We start from the raw sequence: 18,033 nt of genomic DNA, 5'->3' as shown, positions 1-18,033 counted from the left end.
GAAAGCCGTAATCATTACATTACAGGTGCCTGTCAACACTGCATGAAATTCACCTAATAATACTGGGTTCTAGATCTTTTCCATCCTTTCCTTTAACATTCATGAAAAATATGCAAAGAAGTTTGCATAGTTCCTGAAGTGGTGTTTGTATGATTGGCCGTGACTCCTTAAGGTTTTGGTAGATACATTCTGACAGTTTGTTTATGTTAGATTCTGTGTTTTTTCTGTGTGTTCCTGTCCTGTTCATCTCTAATGAATTTATCTATATCAATGTTGATAAGTTCGTCATCGGAATGTGGTAGATTGTTTGGCGTTTTTGATGGGGAAACAAGCAGAATGGGGCATTCTTCTTGCCGATAAGAGACGTAACCTAACGTTATTATGGTCTGGGGGAGGGTCTAGGAGGGTCTGGGGAGGGACATTGCCGATGGGATGACCCGCCCGGGGATTATATCAAATATGTACCTGGCCTCGGTGACCATCTTACCGCTGTGCTCCAGTGAAACTGTTTCCTTAAGAAAAAAAAATCAAATTATGTTATTGATGTTAATATTTAAATAACATTTCCTGTGAGAAACTTTACAAAAAATGTTTTGCAATAAAATGTTCACTACACATAACAAGTAAAGCGGATGTTGTTACAATTTTGTATGTTTGATTTTAAGCCATTAAACTCATTTTGTATCTCCATCTACACAATTAGTACTAATCTTCACCATTTAAAGAGAGAAGTAAAGTTAAAGTGACGGCAGACCGCGACTATATATGTATGACCCAGTGATCCAAGAGAGACAACTCGAACACACTCAAAAGAAATTATCAGACAAACCTTCAACTGGCTAGTTTAAGAATGTTCTTATATCATAAATTCTATGATTTAAGGAAATCCATACTTTTTTTATAAGCTTTAACATGAGCTGTTGCCTGTTCTCAATAAATATCTAACCTATGTTAGTCAGGTTTCTACCAGAATAAGACGTTGTTTTAACAACACAAAACTTTAGTTGAAATAATGTAGAACAACTAATTATAAGAGAAATTTTAGTGAGTTTTCTGTGAGCATTTTATGGAACAATTTCGAAAGCTCACTGCATATTTTACCTAGTCTAGAGTCTTTAAAGAAGGCTAGCCTGCTGATGCTTTTATGGATGTGAGCAGTTTGGAGCTCATCCATATTTTGTCCTTATCCGAGTCCTTTTAGAAGGAATGCCTGCAGTAACTGTTTTAGATGTAACGAATAGATTAACTTGTTGGGATCTGCACATGTGGTACTGTTAGTATTGATCTATACTGTATATGTCATTCTATGTATCATGTCTATGACCATTGTAAATTGTTATTACAGGACCATATTGTAAATTAGATTTAAATCGAAATACAAGATATTTTTATTTAACGTCGCATATTTAAAACAATGAACAAAAGCACTGTAGTGCTATTTTTGCGACAAAAAAATGATACAAAGGGGAAATAGCATGGATAAACAGCATACAGGTAAATTCAAAGCAAAGTAAGAAATAGCAAGCAAAAGTAAAAGCAATAAAGGTACAAAAGCAAATCAATTGAAAGTTAAATTTATAAACTGGAGGTAAACAATGCAAACTAGTATGTAACACAAGTATTACTAGCTGAGGGTTAAAGCGCTTTGACAGTGTAATTTGCATACATGCTAATAAAGCAAAATGTTGACCGGATATACACTAATATAGTGTGATTTAATTATAGGGACATTTATGCCAATTTTAGCTATAACATTTTTTTGGGGGAACTGGAAGCAATTAATTTAAAATATGCTTCGTGAGATAATAATCATTAATAAAACATTAAGGACATACAAGCTTACAAGTCATACATGATAGTAAAACAGATATAGCAAGTTACAGTAAAAGGGGGAAAACTCCATTATATGTGATAACATTACATCCCTTTATAGTTCAAGATGAAAGGTAAGGAGTATACTAGGAAGGAAAGATGAAGGGTTTGGGTTTGTATTGGCAAACTAAAGTTAAATGGAGGATGGAGTTTGCAGTAGCGAGAAGACAGGAGTGTGTAGTGGCAGAAAGAAGCCCGAACAAGCAAGTTATTACAAATACGTAACCCTGTATAAATAACAGATTTGATTATCATTATTATTTATTAATATCAACACAGTTTCTTTGTTTGCACTTTCGTATTATTTTTCATTTTCCTGACCTTAAATATATATCATGAATAAAAAATACGATTTAATTGATTTATCTATTACACAATATATGATTTGTGTGTGTGTTGTCTAATATAGATTAATTGGTTGGTATTTGTCAATTAAAATAACATAAAAAGGATATTCAAAGGCAAACCAATTTTTGACAAATAGTATTCTATGACTTAAAGATGACGATTTCTGTCTTCGCAGAACAAAGAAATCGGCGATGACGTGTTGCCTGCAGAGTGCGACAACACTGACCAGTAAAGAAGGGGCCTTCAGGGTGCGGCAACACTGACCAGTACGGAAAGGACCTTCAGGGTGCGACAACACTGACCAGTAAAAAAGGGGCCTGCAGAATGCATCAACAGTGACCAGTAAGGAAAGGGCTCCAAAGTGCGACAACACTGACCAGTTAGGAAAGGGCATGGAGAGTGTGACAACGCTGACCATCAAGTAAAAGGCGTGCAGAGTGAGACAACACTGACCAGTAAGGAAGGGCCTGCACAGTGCGACAACACTGACCAGTAAGGAAAGGTCCTGCAGAGTGCAACAACACTGACGAGTAAAGAAAGGGCCTGGAGAGTGCGACAACACTGACCAGCAATTAAAATGCCTGGAGAGTGCGACAACACTGACCAGTCTGGAAGGGGCCTGCATAGTGCGACAACACTGACCAGTAAGGAAGGGGCCTGCAGTGTGCGACAACACTGACCAGTAAGGAAGGGGCATGCAGAGTGCGACAACAATGACAAGTTAGGAAAGGGGTTGCAGAGTGCGAAAACTCTTACCGGGAAGACGGGCTCTGCAGTGTACGACGACACTGATCGTTAAGGAAAGTGCATGGAGAGTGCGACAACACTGACCAGCAAGTAAAAGGCCTGCAGAGTGCGACAACACTGACGAGTAAAGAAAGGGCCTGGAGAGTGCGACAACACTGACCAGCAAGTAAAAGGCCTGGAGAGTGCGACAACACTGACCAGTAAGGAAGGGGCCTGCATAGTGCGACAACACTGACAAGTTAGGAAAGGGCCTGGAGAGTGCGGCAACACTGACCAGCAAGTGAAAGGCCTGCAGAGTGCGACTACACTGGCCAGTAGGTAAAGGACATTCAGAGTGCGACTACACTGGCCAGTAAGTAAAGGACATTCAGAGTGCGACAACACTGACCAGTAAGTAAAAGGCCTTCAGAGTGCGACAACACTGACGAGTAAAGAAAGGGCCTGGAGAGTGCGACAACACTGATCAGCAAGTAAAAGGTCTGGAGAGTGCGACTACACTGACCAGTAAGGAAGGGGCCTGCAGAGTGCGACAACACTGACAAGTTAGGAAAGGGCCTGGAGATTGCGACAACACTGACCAGCAAGTGAAAGGCCTGCAGAGTGCGACTACACTGGCCAGTAAGTAAAGGACATTCAGAGTGCGACAACACTGACCAGTAAGGAGAGGCTTTATGGAGTAAAAGAAGAATATCCATTAGAAGCGGTGTCGCAGACTTCTAACAACAAGGAAAAGCTCTTTGGACTGCTTGCATTCTAGCTCGTCTGGATGGGCAATTAGGAGCGCGTGTTATACACGAGCAGTTTTAGCACCATACACTATGTAGGTAAGGTGAGAGGATTCCTGTTACATTTGTTATATTTGTAAAAAAATATCCGAGGAAAAATATTAAAAACAAATAAGTAGATAAATTTTATTGTAATGTAAACATTTTTGTTATGCATTAATACAATATTCTAGAATATATATAAAAATCATATACTTGCGGTTGATGAAAGGGAAATCATTTGTGATTGATATTTTGTAACGTACAATGTGATTGACTATTAAAACATATTTAATTTATGTTAGCTACATGGCTCTTTAATGAAAAGATATGCAGTGAACTGGTATCAGCAATCACAGTATTTGGGGAAAATACACGTTTAGCCTCATAAACAAGCAAAAACAAGATGGCTATGAGAGGACCACGGTTTGTTTCAAGGGGAGTTCCTAAAGTCTTCGGAAAGATTTGGCTACAAACAAATAAACTGTGAACCAGGAGCTCAATTATTTCCATGGTTATTTATTTCATACCTGTCTTTGTCATGTTTTTCACAAAGTATGCGTATATACGCTCTTGGAAAAGACAGCTGTACCAAGAGGAAATATCAAGTGTTCTGATTATGAAACATTTTTGTAAGGAAGGATAAAAATTAAAACGATCTATAAATCTAGCATCAAATTCTACCTCTATGATATTTTACGACTCAGTGTTACATAGTTGTAGATTTTCTACATCCAGATAAGATATTTGACAATCAATTTCTTATTAAATGTGCTAACATGTTCTTAAAATGTGTCAAACTGTTCATAAAATGTGACAAACTGTTCATATCTTTTCAATTGAATTCAAATTTTCATTGACATATACATTGTATGTTCTATGTTAAAATTTATGTTATACATTGTACATCTAATAGCATATTTCCTTAAATGGATAAACAGACAATACGTTATAAGTATAACTAAAGGTATACGTTATGATAGTACAAGGTACTGCTGGCTGAAGTAACCCGTCAAGACAGTAGCCAACACTAAACAAACTGTAAAGGTACTGCTGGCTGAAGTAACCCGTCAAGACAATAGCCAACACTAAACAAACTCGTGGACATCCGGCTTATTTACAATATGCATATAACATGTGGAATTTAACTGGGCTTCTGATTGATAACTTCTGTATTTGTGATTGTGTTAATATTACGCTTCAGGTAGTAATAAAATCTACCAGATGAGTACGTGCATTTGGTATTGAACATGATACATGTGTACGAATATATCTTAAACTTTTCATATTATTTTGCGTAATTATTATAGATATAAAATTAATGAAACAATTTAATTGTGTTTGTACAAGAATGTATAATAAAGGAAGCATATGTCATGATGGTCATTCGATGAAGAAATTTAGGAATATGTTTTGGTTTGTTTGGGGTTAATTGAAAAGGGGAAATAAGGGAGACAATACTGAAAAGATAACGAAGGAAATCGAGAAAGAGAATATATCCCAAGGGTTGCAATGGGGGTAGCAGATCATTTGTTTTATGTCTCAAAATAAGGTAACAAACAAGAGAATACCCGATTAAAGAAAAAATGTATATGCCATTCTATACTGCTTAGTACTAGTCAGTATGATGCTGGGAAGTGGTTAATGCAACAATTCGTGTTTGGTTAAAAAATAATACCATTACACCTTCCAATGGTTATGATTACAAAATATCAACTTGTAAACACAAGTAAGTAGCCATTGCATGTATTACACATTACGATAATGGCTCAAACAATCAGTTATAAGACAAATCATAAAACATTTATATAAACTGTATATCACTTATTTAAACATCTTAATAAAATCCTATGATCTGAGACACTAGGATATAAAATGCTAAATAATTTAGCATACAATTTGCTGTTTTTGATGTAGATTGATACATGTAGGCCATATATCTGACCTTAATTAAGGTGTCTCGTTTTGGGGCAAATTAAAATATACACAGATAAAGCTTAAAATAACACGAAAGTTTTCTAGGATAGGGAGGATAGTGCTATTGATATACATGTAGCAATGTTCAAATGGGAGATAACTCCAATAGTTCTGTGTCATCTGTAACAAATGCCATACAACTACATATGTACCATAACACTGTCTGTAGGGTACCAACATTCGATATAAGAGGAACGACAAACCATTCATGATATAATTAAAGGGAGGTCAAAGGATCGTCATTGTTTATGTGCTCGTAATCGTTATCAGCATCGTACACAACTTTGTTGTTAGGTTTTTGGAATAACTGATCATAGTCGTCAACATTTTCTGCTGGGGTTGTCTCCCTTGTTGTGCTCTGTTGTGAACTACCAGCACCTCTAGCGTGAGAGTAGTCTTCTTGGGTGGTTTCATCTTGTTCATTATTTATATCGCTGTTTAATGTGTTGTAGGTATCATCATTGGGAGTTCCTTCTTTGGTGCTGATTTCTGTTCCTTTTTGAAGCAAAATATTATCGTCGGTTGGCACACTTTCGTTGTTTTTTTCATTTCTTTGTTCTTCTACAATAAAATAAGTATCTGCTTTGTTTGCGTTAACAATTCCGCTGTCAGTACTAATGTCTGTAAGGTCTGATAGGACTCGATCTTCATCCTAGAACGAAATAGTTTCCTGTCTGGTTCAAATCCTCAGTCGGCCTCGTGGAAGACATTTCTTCTTGTTTTTCTAGGACAAAATAGTCAGCTGACGGAACAGGGAAATCAACAGGGCTGGCCAGATCTTGTGAACGTTGTGAAAGGTCGTTAGTTTGAGAATAACCTTCGTCCACATTCGGTTCATACTCGTCTATGCTGTTGTAGATACCATCAGTTGCTTCAGTGCCACTTTGTTGTTGTTGTGTAGTTTGGTCAGATTTTACAATTGCTGTATCGTCGAGGTCCATGTATAATCCCGATTGCCGATCTTTTGTATTCGAACATTCGTTCTCTAAGCGTTCATGATGCTTTTGGCTTCCCATGGATGACTACAAACAATAATTTAAACTCTCATAAAATGCCTTTTTTTTGCAATGAACCATACGTTTTCGAACCACTTTTAGTATATTTCTATATCGCATATATATGTTAGTATAATCTGTACGATTAGTATTGAATGGTCTATTCTACATTTCCAATTATGATTGTAGTGCTAATCATAATACATCCTACGTGAATGAATAAGCTAGTGTTATTAGATGACACATCGATACTAACGTTACAAAAATATCACAAGTATATGTATATTCGAATGATGTCACCTTCACTAGCTAATGCGATATTATACCTACTTCATATGTAGTACTTCCGACTTCTGATACATTCATATCCATATAGACATTGGTACAGGTCGGTTTTCTAAATAGATCAATGAATATATAAATAAATATATATATATATATCAATTATTCAAACAGTCAATCAATAAATCAGTCAATCAGTCAACAAATTAATTAATTTGTCAGTAAATCAATCAATCAATCAGATAATAATAATGACACCAGTATTTGTCACAACATATTTCACAGAGATAAACAGTCATCATAAAACAATTACGTTTCACAAAATATGTCAGAAAGCCCAAAAATACTTGCTTGTTCTTAAATACAATAACGACGTTTCTAGATTTATTCACTGGTTTTGTTTAATTCACTTGAATACCCAAGCTAACAATTTCAAGTTTTTATTTTTCACTTTGAAAAGCATTCTTATCTCAAATATTAAGCAAAACATGAGTGTTCTAGTACCTGTACAGTACACAACACAGAATTGTGATGTAACTCATCTAAGTATCATAGAATACCCCTTTGTTAAAACTTCACTCATAACATTTAAATTCATGAATAATAAAACCATATATGCAAACCTTGGATATTTTAATGAAGACAAAAAAGTTAAATCTTCACCGTGGTAAAAAAAATATTGTATGAAGATTTTGCTATTGGCTTAAGAGTTATAAAAAGAGTATTGTTACCTTCCACGTTTTCGACGACGGAATATAAACACCAGGACAAGAGTGACTAGCAGTGCTAGGATGGCCAATCCTGCTACAACCCCAAGGGCAATAACTACGGAGTCTCCATTTCCTTGAGATGCGGTTTGATGATTTTTGTCAAAAGGAACAAAGGTGGTGCTTTTCGTAGATGTTGTGGGCGCAGTTGTGGATACAGCGTCTCTAGTGATGCTGTAAAATAAACGTCCACTCATAATAGTCCAACTAATGACTGTATTTGGAAGTCATATATTAAAATATGGCACCGCACGTGCTATACATGAATATCGAGTAAGAAATATCTGGCTGCGCAAATTTAGGATAATGTTCTTTCTATTACATGTGTGTTTACCCACATTGCGCGCTTCCCGTTATAGGAGAGGATGAGTGCCAATGGAGCTGTTTCTGACCACGATATTCCCCCCTTGTTAACATGGTGCAACAGTGTCTTGTTGTTGTAAAGTACCAAAAAAATCACTATTGCAAATACTTGATCCAAAATTGAGGTTTGGGGTTTAAATAGTGTATATGAAATCACTTAAAACGCTTTATAGGCACCTATCGTATCGGAGAATATAAATGACACTATAAAAATACCTTGATTGTTGAGTTGTTGATTTTTCAGTCTGGTAACAGATCCCTGCATTCGTATTCCCTTTGTTGGTTTATTTAATGAATGGTAAAAGTAGCATGTACTAAGCTATATATGAACATGATACCAATATACCATTTATTTTTATGTCTGGTAATATTATCATCAACCAATACAAGTTCAGTGACATCGGTTTTTCTCAAAAGCTTTGTTGCAATTGACTTGCATTTTGTAACTTGGTACAGACAAATGTGTCATTGACGATATGGTATTGCAGTTATACTTATAACTAATTAATACAATCACTTTAACAACACATAGTTACAATAATTCTGGAGCAACGTTTTGATTTAATTTAAGAATAGGATATAAGAATATAAGAAATTGTCAAAAGGTATTTTCTCACCAGATGAACGTGTGCATTTAATGTTTTTTTCGCATAAAACTTCAGTGTCACTATTACAGCACTTAATTTTACATTGACCCTCAACCAAAATCTTTTCACAAGATGAAGAGGAAAGCAGCTTGGCAAAATTATTCCCGTTCCAGCTTATCATACATTTAGATTCATCTGAATCACTGAAACATCCTGTAAGAATTGAAATATGATAATTAATTATCCACATCAGAAACATACTTATCACACTTTACATGTTTTAGTACTTTATGGAAACCTGCTGTCTACAATGTAGCAGGAGTGTTTATCTAAGAAGCCCCCAAGTAATGTTATTCAAAGGTCGAAAGTGCCAGCTAAATAGTGTATTATTACATGTATCAGATTTAGTTGTTGTCTTTGTGTATATGTAGTTTCTGTTCGGGTTCAGTGAGATGATGTCGTGCGCTAGTTTTGACTTTGATTGATTAGATCAATTCATTTTGGATTATTATACCTCTGCTTTATTTACTCTATATAAAAGTAATTGATTAATCACTCAAGGCAAGTTTCGCCTGTACATGTGATCTCCGACACTTGGTCTTACATAAACATTAGATAATACTTTTAATTATTGATACAACCCTACTAACTAATCGCGGAAATATTTTCACAAATATTATGTCTGTCGAAACAAATAAGTCCACTTCTATACTTGTTCTATGTACTCGAGCGAGTTCAAGTACTAAACGGGTTAACTGATTTCAATCTCTGTATTACATATTTAGGTTGACGTTATTGTGTATTATAGGGTACGCCCCTGCATTAGTTACGAGTTTTTATACATTGTAGCAAAACAGCAATATAATTACTTTGAATCAGAAGTCATAGAAATTGAGAGACAAGGTATAACGTACTTGTTAATATATTGCCTTGGGAAGTCGTAATGTCCAATTCACGATGCAGTGAACAAATGCAATCATGGTCGTTCCCAGCGTATTTGACATCTTCGTCAGTATTGCAACTAAAATTATAGGTTCCGGTTTTTGCGGGAGATGACTGTTTTGTATACACGAGAGCCCCAAAACATGTAAACTCGTCACTGCTACCCGATTTTTCATTATCTAGAAACACAAACAAAACAAGATATAGTATATCTGCAAATTTAGAACAAATAAAATATATTCCTGTTGTACAAGAATGACACATCTCAAATCTCAAAAAGGTAAGGGGAGTGGTTGAAAGGTAGAGACAGCGGGGAAAAGTGACAAGTTGATTGGAGACTTGCCAAAAAATCTCTATTTTGGTACTCATTCACAGAATAATGATGAATATTCCTTATGGAATAATTTCTATTTGGCACCTGAATCATTTATGAAATCACGGCAATTTAAAATAACCGGTAGATACTTACCTTTCTTACACAATTTCATAGCCAAAGTTCCAGGGAAGTTACAAGAGATCAATTCGTTATAACTCGCAGGCGAATCTAAAGAAATGTAATAATTTGGTTAAAGCCTAGTTACAATTAAGTCACTATCACATTTGTTATCAACATGTAGTTATTTAGTTAAACAATGCAAAAAAGACAATCCATACATACACCCCTTGATTTCAGGGGGTATCCGACATCATTTACAACTACATGATCTAGACCGTGGTGAAAACTTCCATCTAGCTCCACAATTCATTCCAACCCTGGAGAAGACTGACAGATTACATATTTTCAGCTACTCATTTTCTAAACATCAATACAGCAAATACCTAAATTCCCCAACAAATCCTATTAAGTCAGCACCTGTTATAACAAATCAATCTCTTTTGCGACCCAACTGAATGCTACGAAATGCACTGCTATTTAAAGTTTATTTACATACTTAAATCATGCGGAGCTTAACTATTCTTTAATTAGGTGTGAAGAGGCATACCGTCCTCAACAGTAGATGATTGTGTCTATGGGATGAACAAAAATCATAGTAAAACATATTTGTATATAACCATGACATCTGACCATAAACACTACACGAACGTCATATATTGAAGTGTCATTTTTTAACATTTAATATTGTTATAAAGAAGCTAGACATGTTATAAACATTATCGTACTTTTCAGTTTCAATGTTTATTACATGTTTAGCGCATTCGTAACATTACAAAATGTTATCAAAGTTCCGATTTTTAATTGAGGTATTTCAATATGACACATCAAGGGGTTGAAGTGAGGGTGACTTATGTGGCTTGTTTAACTTAAAATCTCACGTGCCGTCAAAGATGCTACTTTGACCAATGTGCAAGAAAACACCCATGTTTCCCCTTCTTTGAATGCGTTTTTGACACACAGCGCATGCAGGTACCAATTCTAATGATGTTGACCTTCATCCTGTATCATATGATAAAACTTATATCCTGTTCTCAAAAAAGGTTACTGTTATGGGCTGTTACCGAAATATAGAAGAAAAAAAATTCGTCCAAATATTTTATCAGGTTATTGCATTCCATCTTGAATACATATGAAATGTTGACAGTCCGATAACAGCTTGCTGTATATCAAACAGTTTGTTTGGTAATCGCAAGGTCGGTAGTTCTAACCCGAAGCCCAGAGAATAATGTTTTGCTTTTTATTATCCCAGATATTTATTAGAGTTTATTTTTAAATAATCAATAAAAATTCTTGTTTAGTTCTTCATTTCGTGTTGTATATGTTTGAGATGAGGGGAACGTATATTGAAATTCAGAACAATAACCTGAAAAAAAGTATCATCAATTCACCGCGTTGCTGTATACTACAGTTGTGAGACCGCACCACGCACCAAAAATAGCGTGCGCACACCGTGCATACATCGTTCACACACCGTCCGCACATCGTCCACACATGGTGCGCACAACTTTGCGATTTAGCAATCGTTCGCCCCGTTGTGCGATTCTCTCCGCACAACTGTGCGATTTGGTATCATTTGAAGATCAAAATTACGGAACTACAAAAATACGGAAAGCTTGTATACGATAATGTACACTGTGTATATATCTGTAATTTCTCATCACAATAATCAAGATTACACAATTTCACAATGCGTGTTACACAGTATTACAGCGACCGTAAGGCTGTCAAGAATGGGCTGGGTTTGGCTCCAAGGTAACAGAACAGGTAAATAACAATTTTATGAGTGTCCGGAGTTTTACCTGACCAGTGCCTGACACACAGAGCTGATATGCGATACCGTTTGACCGTAATGAATAGTATTTGTTATTTGCATTCGTTTGCCTATGGCTCCCCTTCACCTGGATTTTCACACCCCCGGCCTTACCCGACGAGTTACGTAAGTGCCCCAGGCGGGGAGAAAACTACGGTCCAGGTACATGTACAAAGTGGTTATGTTTACCTGTATACGGGATTGTGTTGTAATTTTCATGTGACGATTAAGTTTGTTTAAAAACACAGAAAACACAATTTCTAAATATAAGAATGTATAGACAGAAAGATAATTATATAAGTTTATAGATGTTGCTAGAATATAGAAACATACGTAGACATCAAGTTTATATGTTTAAACACAAAACCGTATAAATTGTTAAGGCATTCCTCAATTTACACCAACCACGATTGTTATCGCACAGCGTCCGTCCATTGTGCGCACAGATGTGCGCAAGCAATGATCGTCCAGCTTTTTATCGTTCGCCCATCGTGCACACATCGTGCGCACACCGCACATCGTGTAACGTTGTGCGATCCCACAACTGTATTTAGAGGTAAAGATGCCACGTGTACGTAAGCTCTAACACTTTTGAGTTAAAGCACATTGCATATTATTAGTCGTATTTATCTATTTTTTAGATTCAATATACAAACAAAAAGTAACTTGTGTACTACTGTCGATATGACCTGAACATGTTAAATGTTCCTTAATTAAAGTAGACCAGGCATAAAAAGTAAATAACTTCTTAATGGAATTAGTTTTGTTAAATACAATGTTACATGATTGGAAACAATTTCTTCTGTTTTTTATCAGTAGACTTTGAATCAGTGTTGCACATAAGTAATCTTATGAATATGTTAAAAACCTTTCAAATTATTTATTTACATAATTTAATGTTTCAAACACCAATTGACCTATCGAATTGGTGTTTATTGAATTGATATTTTATTGTCATTTTTCAGCAGAATTTCCCTGCAATATTCATAATATCGTGATCAACTCATTATCGGAGCGTTGACCGAGTTATCATAGAAGAAATGAAGTTAGAAAGCCTACCCATGATAGCCTCATTTATATCGTAAAGGGCACAACTGCATCAGTTGTAATCGCAAACATGAGCCTTCTGCAAAGTTCTGTTTTTCTATTTAAGGTATGCTCCGATATTTGTTGAAGATTTGACATTATCAATGAGTTTGAAGAGTTTAATTTGTTTAATTTTTTATTTTAATCCTTTGCATTAATATTCCTAAGCAGTGACATTGACAATCGTAGGATCGGCAGTGTATGGTTCCTTAGTGTGACTCCTTTATATTTGGCTACTATTCCTTAACTTTGTTCTGAATTCTCGAATATCCTTCTTTAATTTCAGAGTCGGAAAGGGGAGGCAATATGATACAAAGTTATGACAATCCTTATCATTTAAGCGGAAACATCGTCAAGTAATTAGAATGGAAAATAAATGATTTGGTAAATTATTATTTGTAAAACACAAATATATGAAAAACTGTCTTAAAACAGTACACGCTTTACGTCCTTACTGAACTGTGGTAACACACACAATAACTCACATTCGTGCACACCATGCCCCAAACTCCTTTCTCTGCTCATGTACGCATTAACATTGTAAACATGGAAGTAAACACTATTTCACAAAGAAGGTCAATTATATACCACATTATCTAAACATTACTTACTTGTCTCTTCTCACTGCTCTTAATATTTGTCTCCGAGTTAATCTGATGTTGAAAGACACTTTCAGGTCGATTTTGTTGTTGATCGTAGTAGGCTAGAAAGCTTCTTACCAGGAATTCCGAAGCGGGAGTGAATTTACTTTACCCGAAACCCTATAAATAACCTTCGTAATTTGACCTGCAGCGGCTGTGAAGTCGGCACCTTAGCGTGACGACACTGGGATGCCTTGTGTATAAATTGTAAAGCTATTTACTTTAAAACGCATAGGGTTTTTCCCAATAAATGCTTTGCATAGTCACTAGAAAGTTTCATTAGCATATTTTTTTTAGTGTTACTGATTTAATAAATAGAAATTTGGTAAATATATAAATCTTTAATCAAAGTAATATTTCCTATACTTTTTCACAATATATGCTCGAATTTATAAAACACCTCAATATATACAGTCAAGCCACACGAATATGGATAGTAAAACTATACACACACGATTTGTGTCGCGCCGGCTGAGTATACGTTAACACATATTGCTCTCTCTCTCTCTCTCTCTCTCTCTCTCTCTCTCTCTCTCTCTCTCTCTCTCTCTCTCTCTCTTGAATCACGAAACACATAATTATGAATATTTATCAATACACATATGCAAAATACAATGTGAAGTCAGCATCATTTCAAATTAATGTTATTGTAAAAAACGTAAAATTATAATAGGCACAGACATCATCTATTTAAGTCTTTTCTAGATGGGAAGACATACAATGCAGATATTCATTTATTCAGTATATACAAAGTAGATATACGTAAATACAGAAAACTAGAAATAGTTAGCTGAGATTTTAATACATGTACACAGAGATTAATTATTAGAATAACAGAGATTTTAACAGATAAGGTCGAATGTTTGATTAGAGGCACACCAAAGTCACTGTCGCTACACACAGTGTCATTTTAACCGATTACATCAGATCTGTATTAATAAAAACGTCAATAAAAGTAAGATAGTTTACAGCATGGAAAAAAATCCAGATATTTCAACATATGCCAGGACACCAGAGAGAATATATTTATGTGATTTTATGCTTATGTTTATATCTCCCATTGTATTAGTATCTAATATGATATCATCAATTTCGTTAGATAATAAATAAAACTTGCCTACTGAGGCCTACTAAGGCAATTGATGAAGAAGTGGCTTGTAAGATGACCATTCTATCTTCTATGATTCTGAGTTCCGCAGACTGATGGTTGACACAATATAATATGCAATATCTGGGAGTCACCATATTTAAAAACTATCCGTACAGTTTAATGGTTGTAAGATGTATGTGCTTTGCTTAAATAATATCCTGATATAACTATCTCAGTGAAATGAGTTTTGGAAAAACCAGCACTAACTGAGCGGTTGAAATGATTACACTGATGGAAACCATACGATATACCCTATGCACTGGGTGAACTGAGCGTGCGTGACTGAACATAACTGCTGGAAGTTTCTTTATAGGTAGATTGCTATCTAAAGTAAACTGTCAGCTTGTAAACTGGTATTTCATACTCGTATTACGTTCTGCAATGTTTATAGATACATCAAGGATATGTTAATTTGTAATACGCGGTAAGTGAAATTTTATCTTAATGTATTTGTTTGAAATGTGTAAGTTTTCCCTGTCGATTTGTTTTTCAGGAAGTGTTCCGAAACGCTTGATTTAAAGAATAACCCTGCATATGAGTTGTCACGGAGGAGAGATATGTGCTTCCATATAATATAGGTTAGGTATGTCAAACAGTTTAATCGGGGTCTGAAAATAGATGCACGCGATTGATTGAAACGTTTTAAGTCCGCTTCACTACCGAGTAGATGTTTTGACCGGGGCTGATTAACATACTGAAAGAAACAACTGGCCGAAGTATTACTAGGATTACGCAGGTGGCTGTATTATGTTAGAGGAAAAAGGTGACAGTATAATCTAACAGAAACAAAAGCAGCTGGATATTAATTGGGAACAAAACAAATAGAAGTGGAATATCGAAGCAGCATTGTAAATTATTACATTTAATTTGATCCTTCTTACATGTTGATATATTAAGACCAACAATTTTCATATTACTCTACACTAAGTTACAAGAGTTTGAATAATAATTTGTCCGCTTTAATACAGGGATAGAAGTATTGGCGTTCATTAAAGATCCATTGTACCTCATACGTCGATAGAGGATAATTCCGAGGACGACAGCTAACACCAGAATACCAATGGCCGCTACAACACCAAGGGCGATAACTGTCGTATTCTCACCATGCGGCTGAGGTGTAGTTTGCTGTTCATCAGAACTAGGGTCAAAAAGGCAAACGTATTTCCATTTTCAGTGGTAACCGTTAAATAGCAATATATTGTGAAAAAAATGACTCCGACGTGTATTTTGCTGAATAAGAATGAGTACGAACATCATTTTTATCTCAAATTGTCATGACTGCACCCGATACTTACTTATGAAATCTATTGATTTATTTAGAGATAATCCGTTCCTTATCAATCATGTTTAAATTTCTAATTGACGATGATCATTATAAAAAGTTAACATGACAATGTTACACAGTTAAGACGTTTAACCATCCACGTACATGTACTATTGTTATGTATATTTCATAGACAGAACAGTATTACATTGTAAATAACAAAACTGTATATACATGGGACATACGTTTTTTTTACGATTTTCGTTAAGATTTTGGGAGACCTTCTTAGACACAGTCTCTGCGGATTAGTTCCGTTCCAGGGTTATCAATTGATATGTAATTGTCATGTAACTTTTCCACTGCCGTCCTGGTAAACGACAAGATATCTGAATATTAAAGGTGACATAAGCCTAATGTAGTATCCAGTTCAGCGCATTGTGGTGTTTAGGTATGCGTATATTTCTATTCCACGCATTTTCTGTCTTTGTTCAGTAATATTTCTCAAAATATAATTTAGATTGATAAACGACCATGTAACATCATCGAAATGATATTGTCACAACATCACGTGAGTTTAACCAAATAACGTTTAAGTCAAATTAATAGATTTGAGTACTGTTAAGTAAAACAAAACAAATCTGCAAAAACAAGTGTAAGATCTCTTCCGCTATTTTGATTTTTTTTAAACTGTAAACGCGACGTCATTTGCATTTAGTAATCACAATTGCAAAAAAATACCTTTTCAAAAGTAAAACCATTAAAAGGAGTATATAAATGTGTCATTTAATCCTACTTAGGAGGGGATTTTCCCAAAAGGTCACTTATTATGTCTTTCTGAACTTGGACTACGTGTGTCAATCAAACGCAGTATTGCATAACTCATACTATATAACGGAGAAATGTAGTTATTATTAAACATTTTATGCTGATATTTAAGCGTATCACTTCGGTCTACTGAGATTCGAAGGTTATTTATAGATCTAAAAAGCCCAACACACATTTTACCAAGTGCATTAAAAAGGGAAAATCGATTGTATATAAAACAATTGGCCCAGGAGATTTATACCGTCCTGAAATGAGCAGGTTGAGACCTATATCCGATATGTTGTCGTAGGGGTATATAGTTCTAATATGGAAGTATCCTCAGTGGCTAGTGTGTATTTAGTCGAGGTCACGAGTGCAGGTCCCCGGAAAGTGAATTGAGAACTTTATCTTTTTTTTAGTTCATACTGTGAGCTGTCTTCTGTTTTCAAATGCTTCTACGTAGAAATCAGATTCACTGCCTTGTACAACTGCAATATCTTCTGATTAAATGCAGCTGGAATGTCAGGAGAGAAAACAGAAGGACTGTCAGACCAAACAAAAACAACACGTATTTACAATAGCATCATATTTCACAATCGTGACGAAGCAGGAAGTGTTTGTGTAAACGTGTGCTAGGCTCTATGCAATATTTTACGGTCTGTTAGTTTATATATTGTTTGTGTAAACGTGTGCTAGGCTCTGTGCACTATTTTACGGTCTGTTAGTTTATATATTATTTGTGAAAACGTGTGCTAGGCTCTGTGCACTATTTTACGGTCTGTTAGTTTATATATTATTTGTGAAAACGTGTGCTAGGCTCTGTGCACTATTTTACGGTCTGTTAGTTTATATATTATTTGTGAAAACGTGTGCTAGGCTCTGTGCACTATTTTACGGTCTGTTAATTTATACATTGTTTGTGTAAACGTGTGCTAGGCTCTGTGCAATATTTTACGGTCTGTTAGTTTATAATTGTTTGTGTAAACGTGTGCTAGGCTCTGTGCAATATTTTACGGTCTGTTAGTTTATATATTGTTTGCGTAAACGTGTGCTAGGCTCTGTGCAATATTTGACGGTCTGTTAGTTTATATATTGTTTGTGTAAACGTGTGCTAGGCTCTGTGCAATATTTTACGGTCTGTTAGTTTATAATTGTTTGTGTAAACGTGTGCTAGGCTCTGTGCACTATTTGACGGTCT

General features: G+C 35.4%; 1 protein-coding gene across 1 annotated transcript; it reads right to left on the bottom strand.

Moving 5' to 3' along the window:
- Positions 1-3,881: 3,881 nt before the first annotated feature.
- Positions 3,882-13,695, bottom strand: LOC110460038. Its single transcript, XM_021512736.1, has 7 exons — positions 13,588-13,695; positions 10,114-10,188; positions 8,733-9,823; positions 8,332-8,389; positions 7,717-7,926; positions 7,034-7,100; positions 3,882-6,730 (listed from the first exon to the last, which is right to left on the bottom strand). Exons 3-7 carry the CDS (start codon positions 8,959-8,961, stop codon positions 6,356-6,358), a joined length of 939 nt encoding a protein of 312 aa, XP_021368411.1. The 5' UTR covers positions 8,962-9,823; positions 10,114-10,188; positions 13,588-13,695; the 3' UTR covers positions 3,882-6,355.
- Between the last annotated feature and the right edge of the window lie 4,338 nt (positions 13,696-18,033).

The sequence above is a fragment of the Mizuhopecten yessoensis genome, unplaced genomic scaffold, assembly GCF_002113885.1.
Source record: "Mizuhopecten yessoensis strain PY_sf001 unplaced genomic scaffold, ASM211388v2 scaffold10303, whole genome shotgun sequence".
Lineage (NCBI taxonomy): Eukaryota > Metazoa > Mollusca > Bivalvia > Pectinida > Pectinidae > Mizuhopecten > Mizuhopecten yessoensis.
This window is presented reverse-complemented; position numbering and strand designations above follow the sequence as displayed.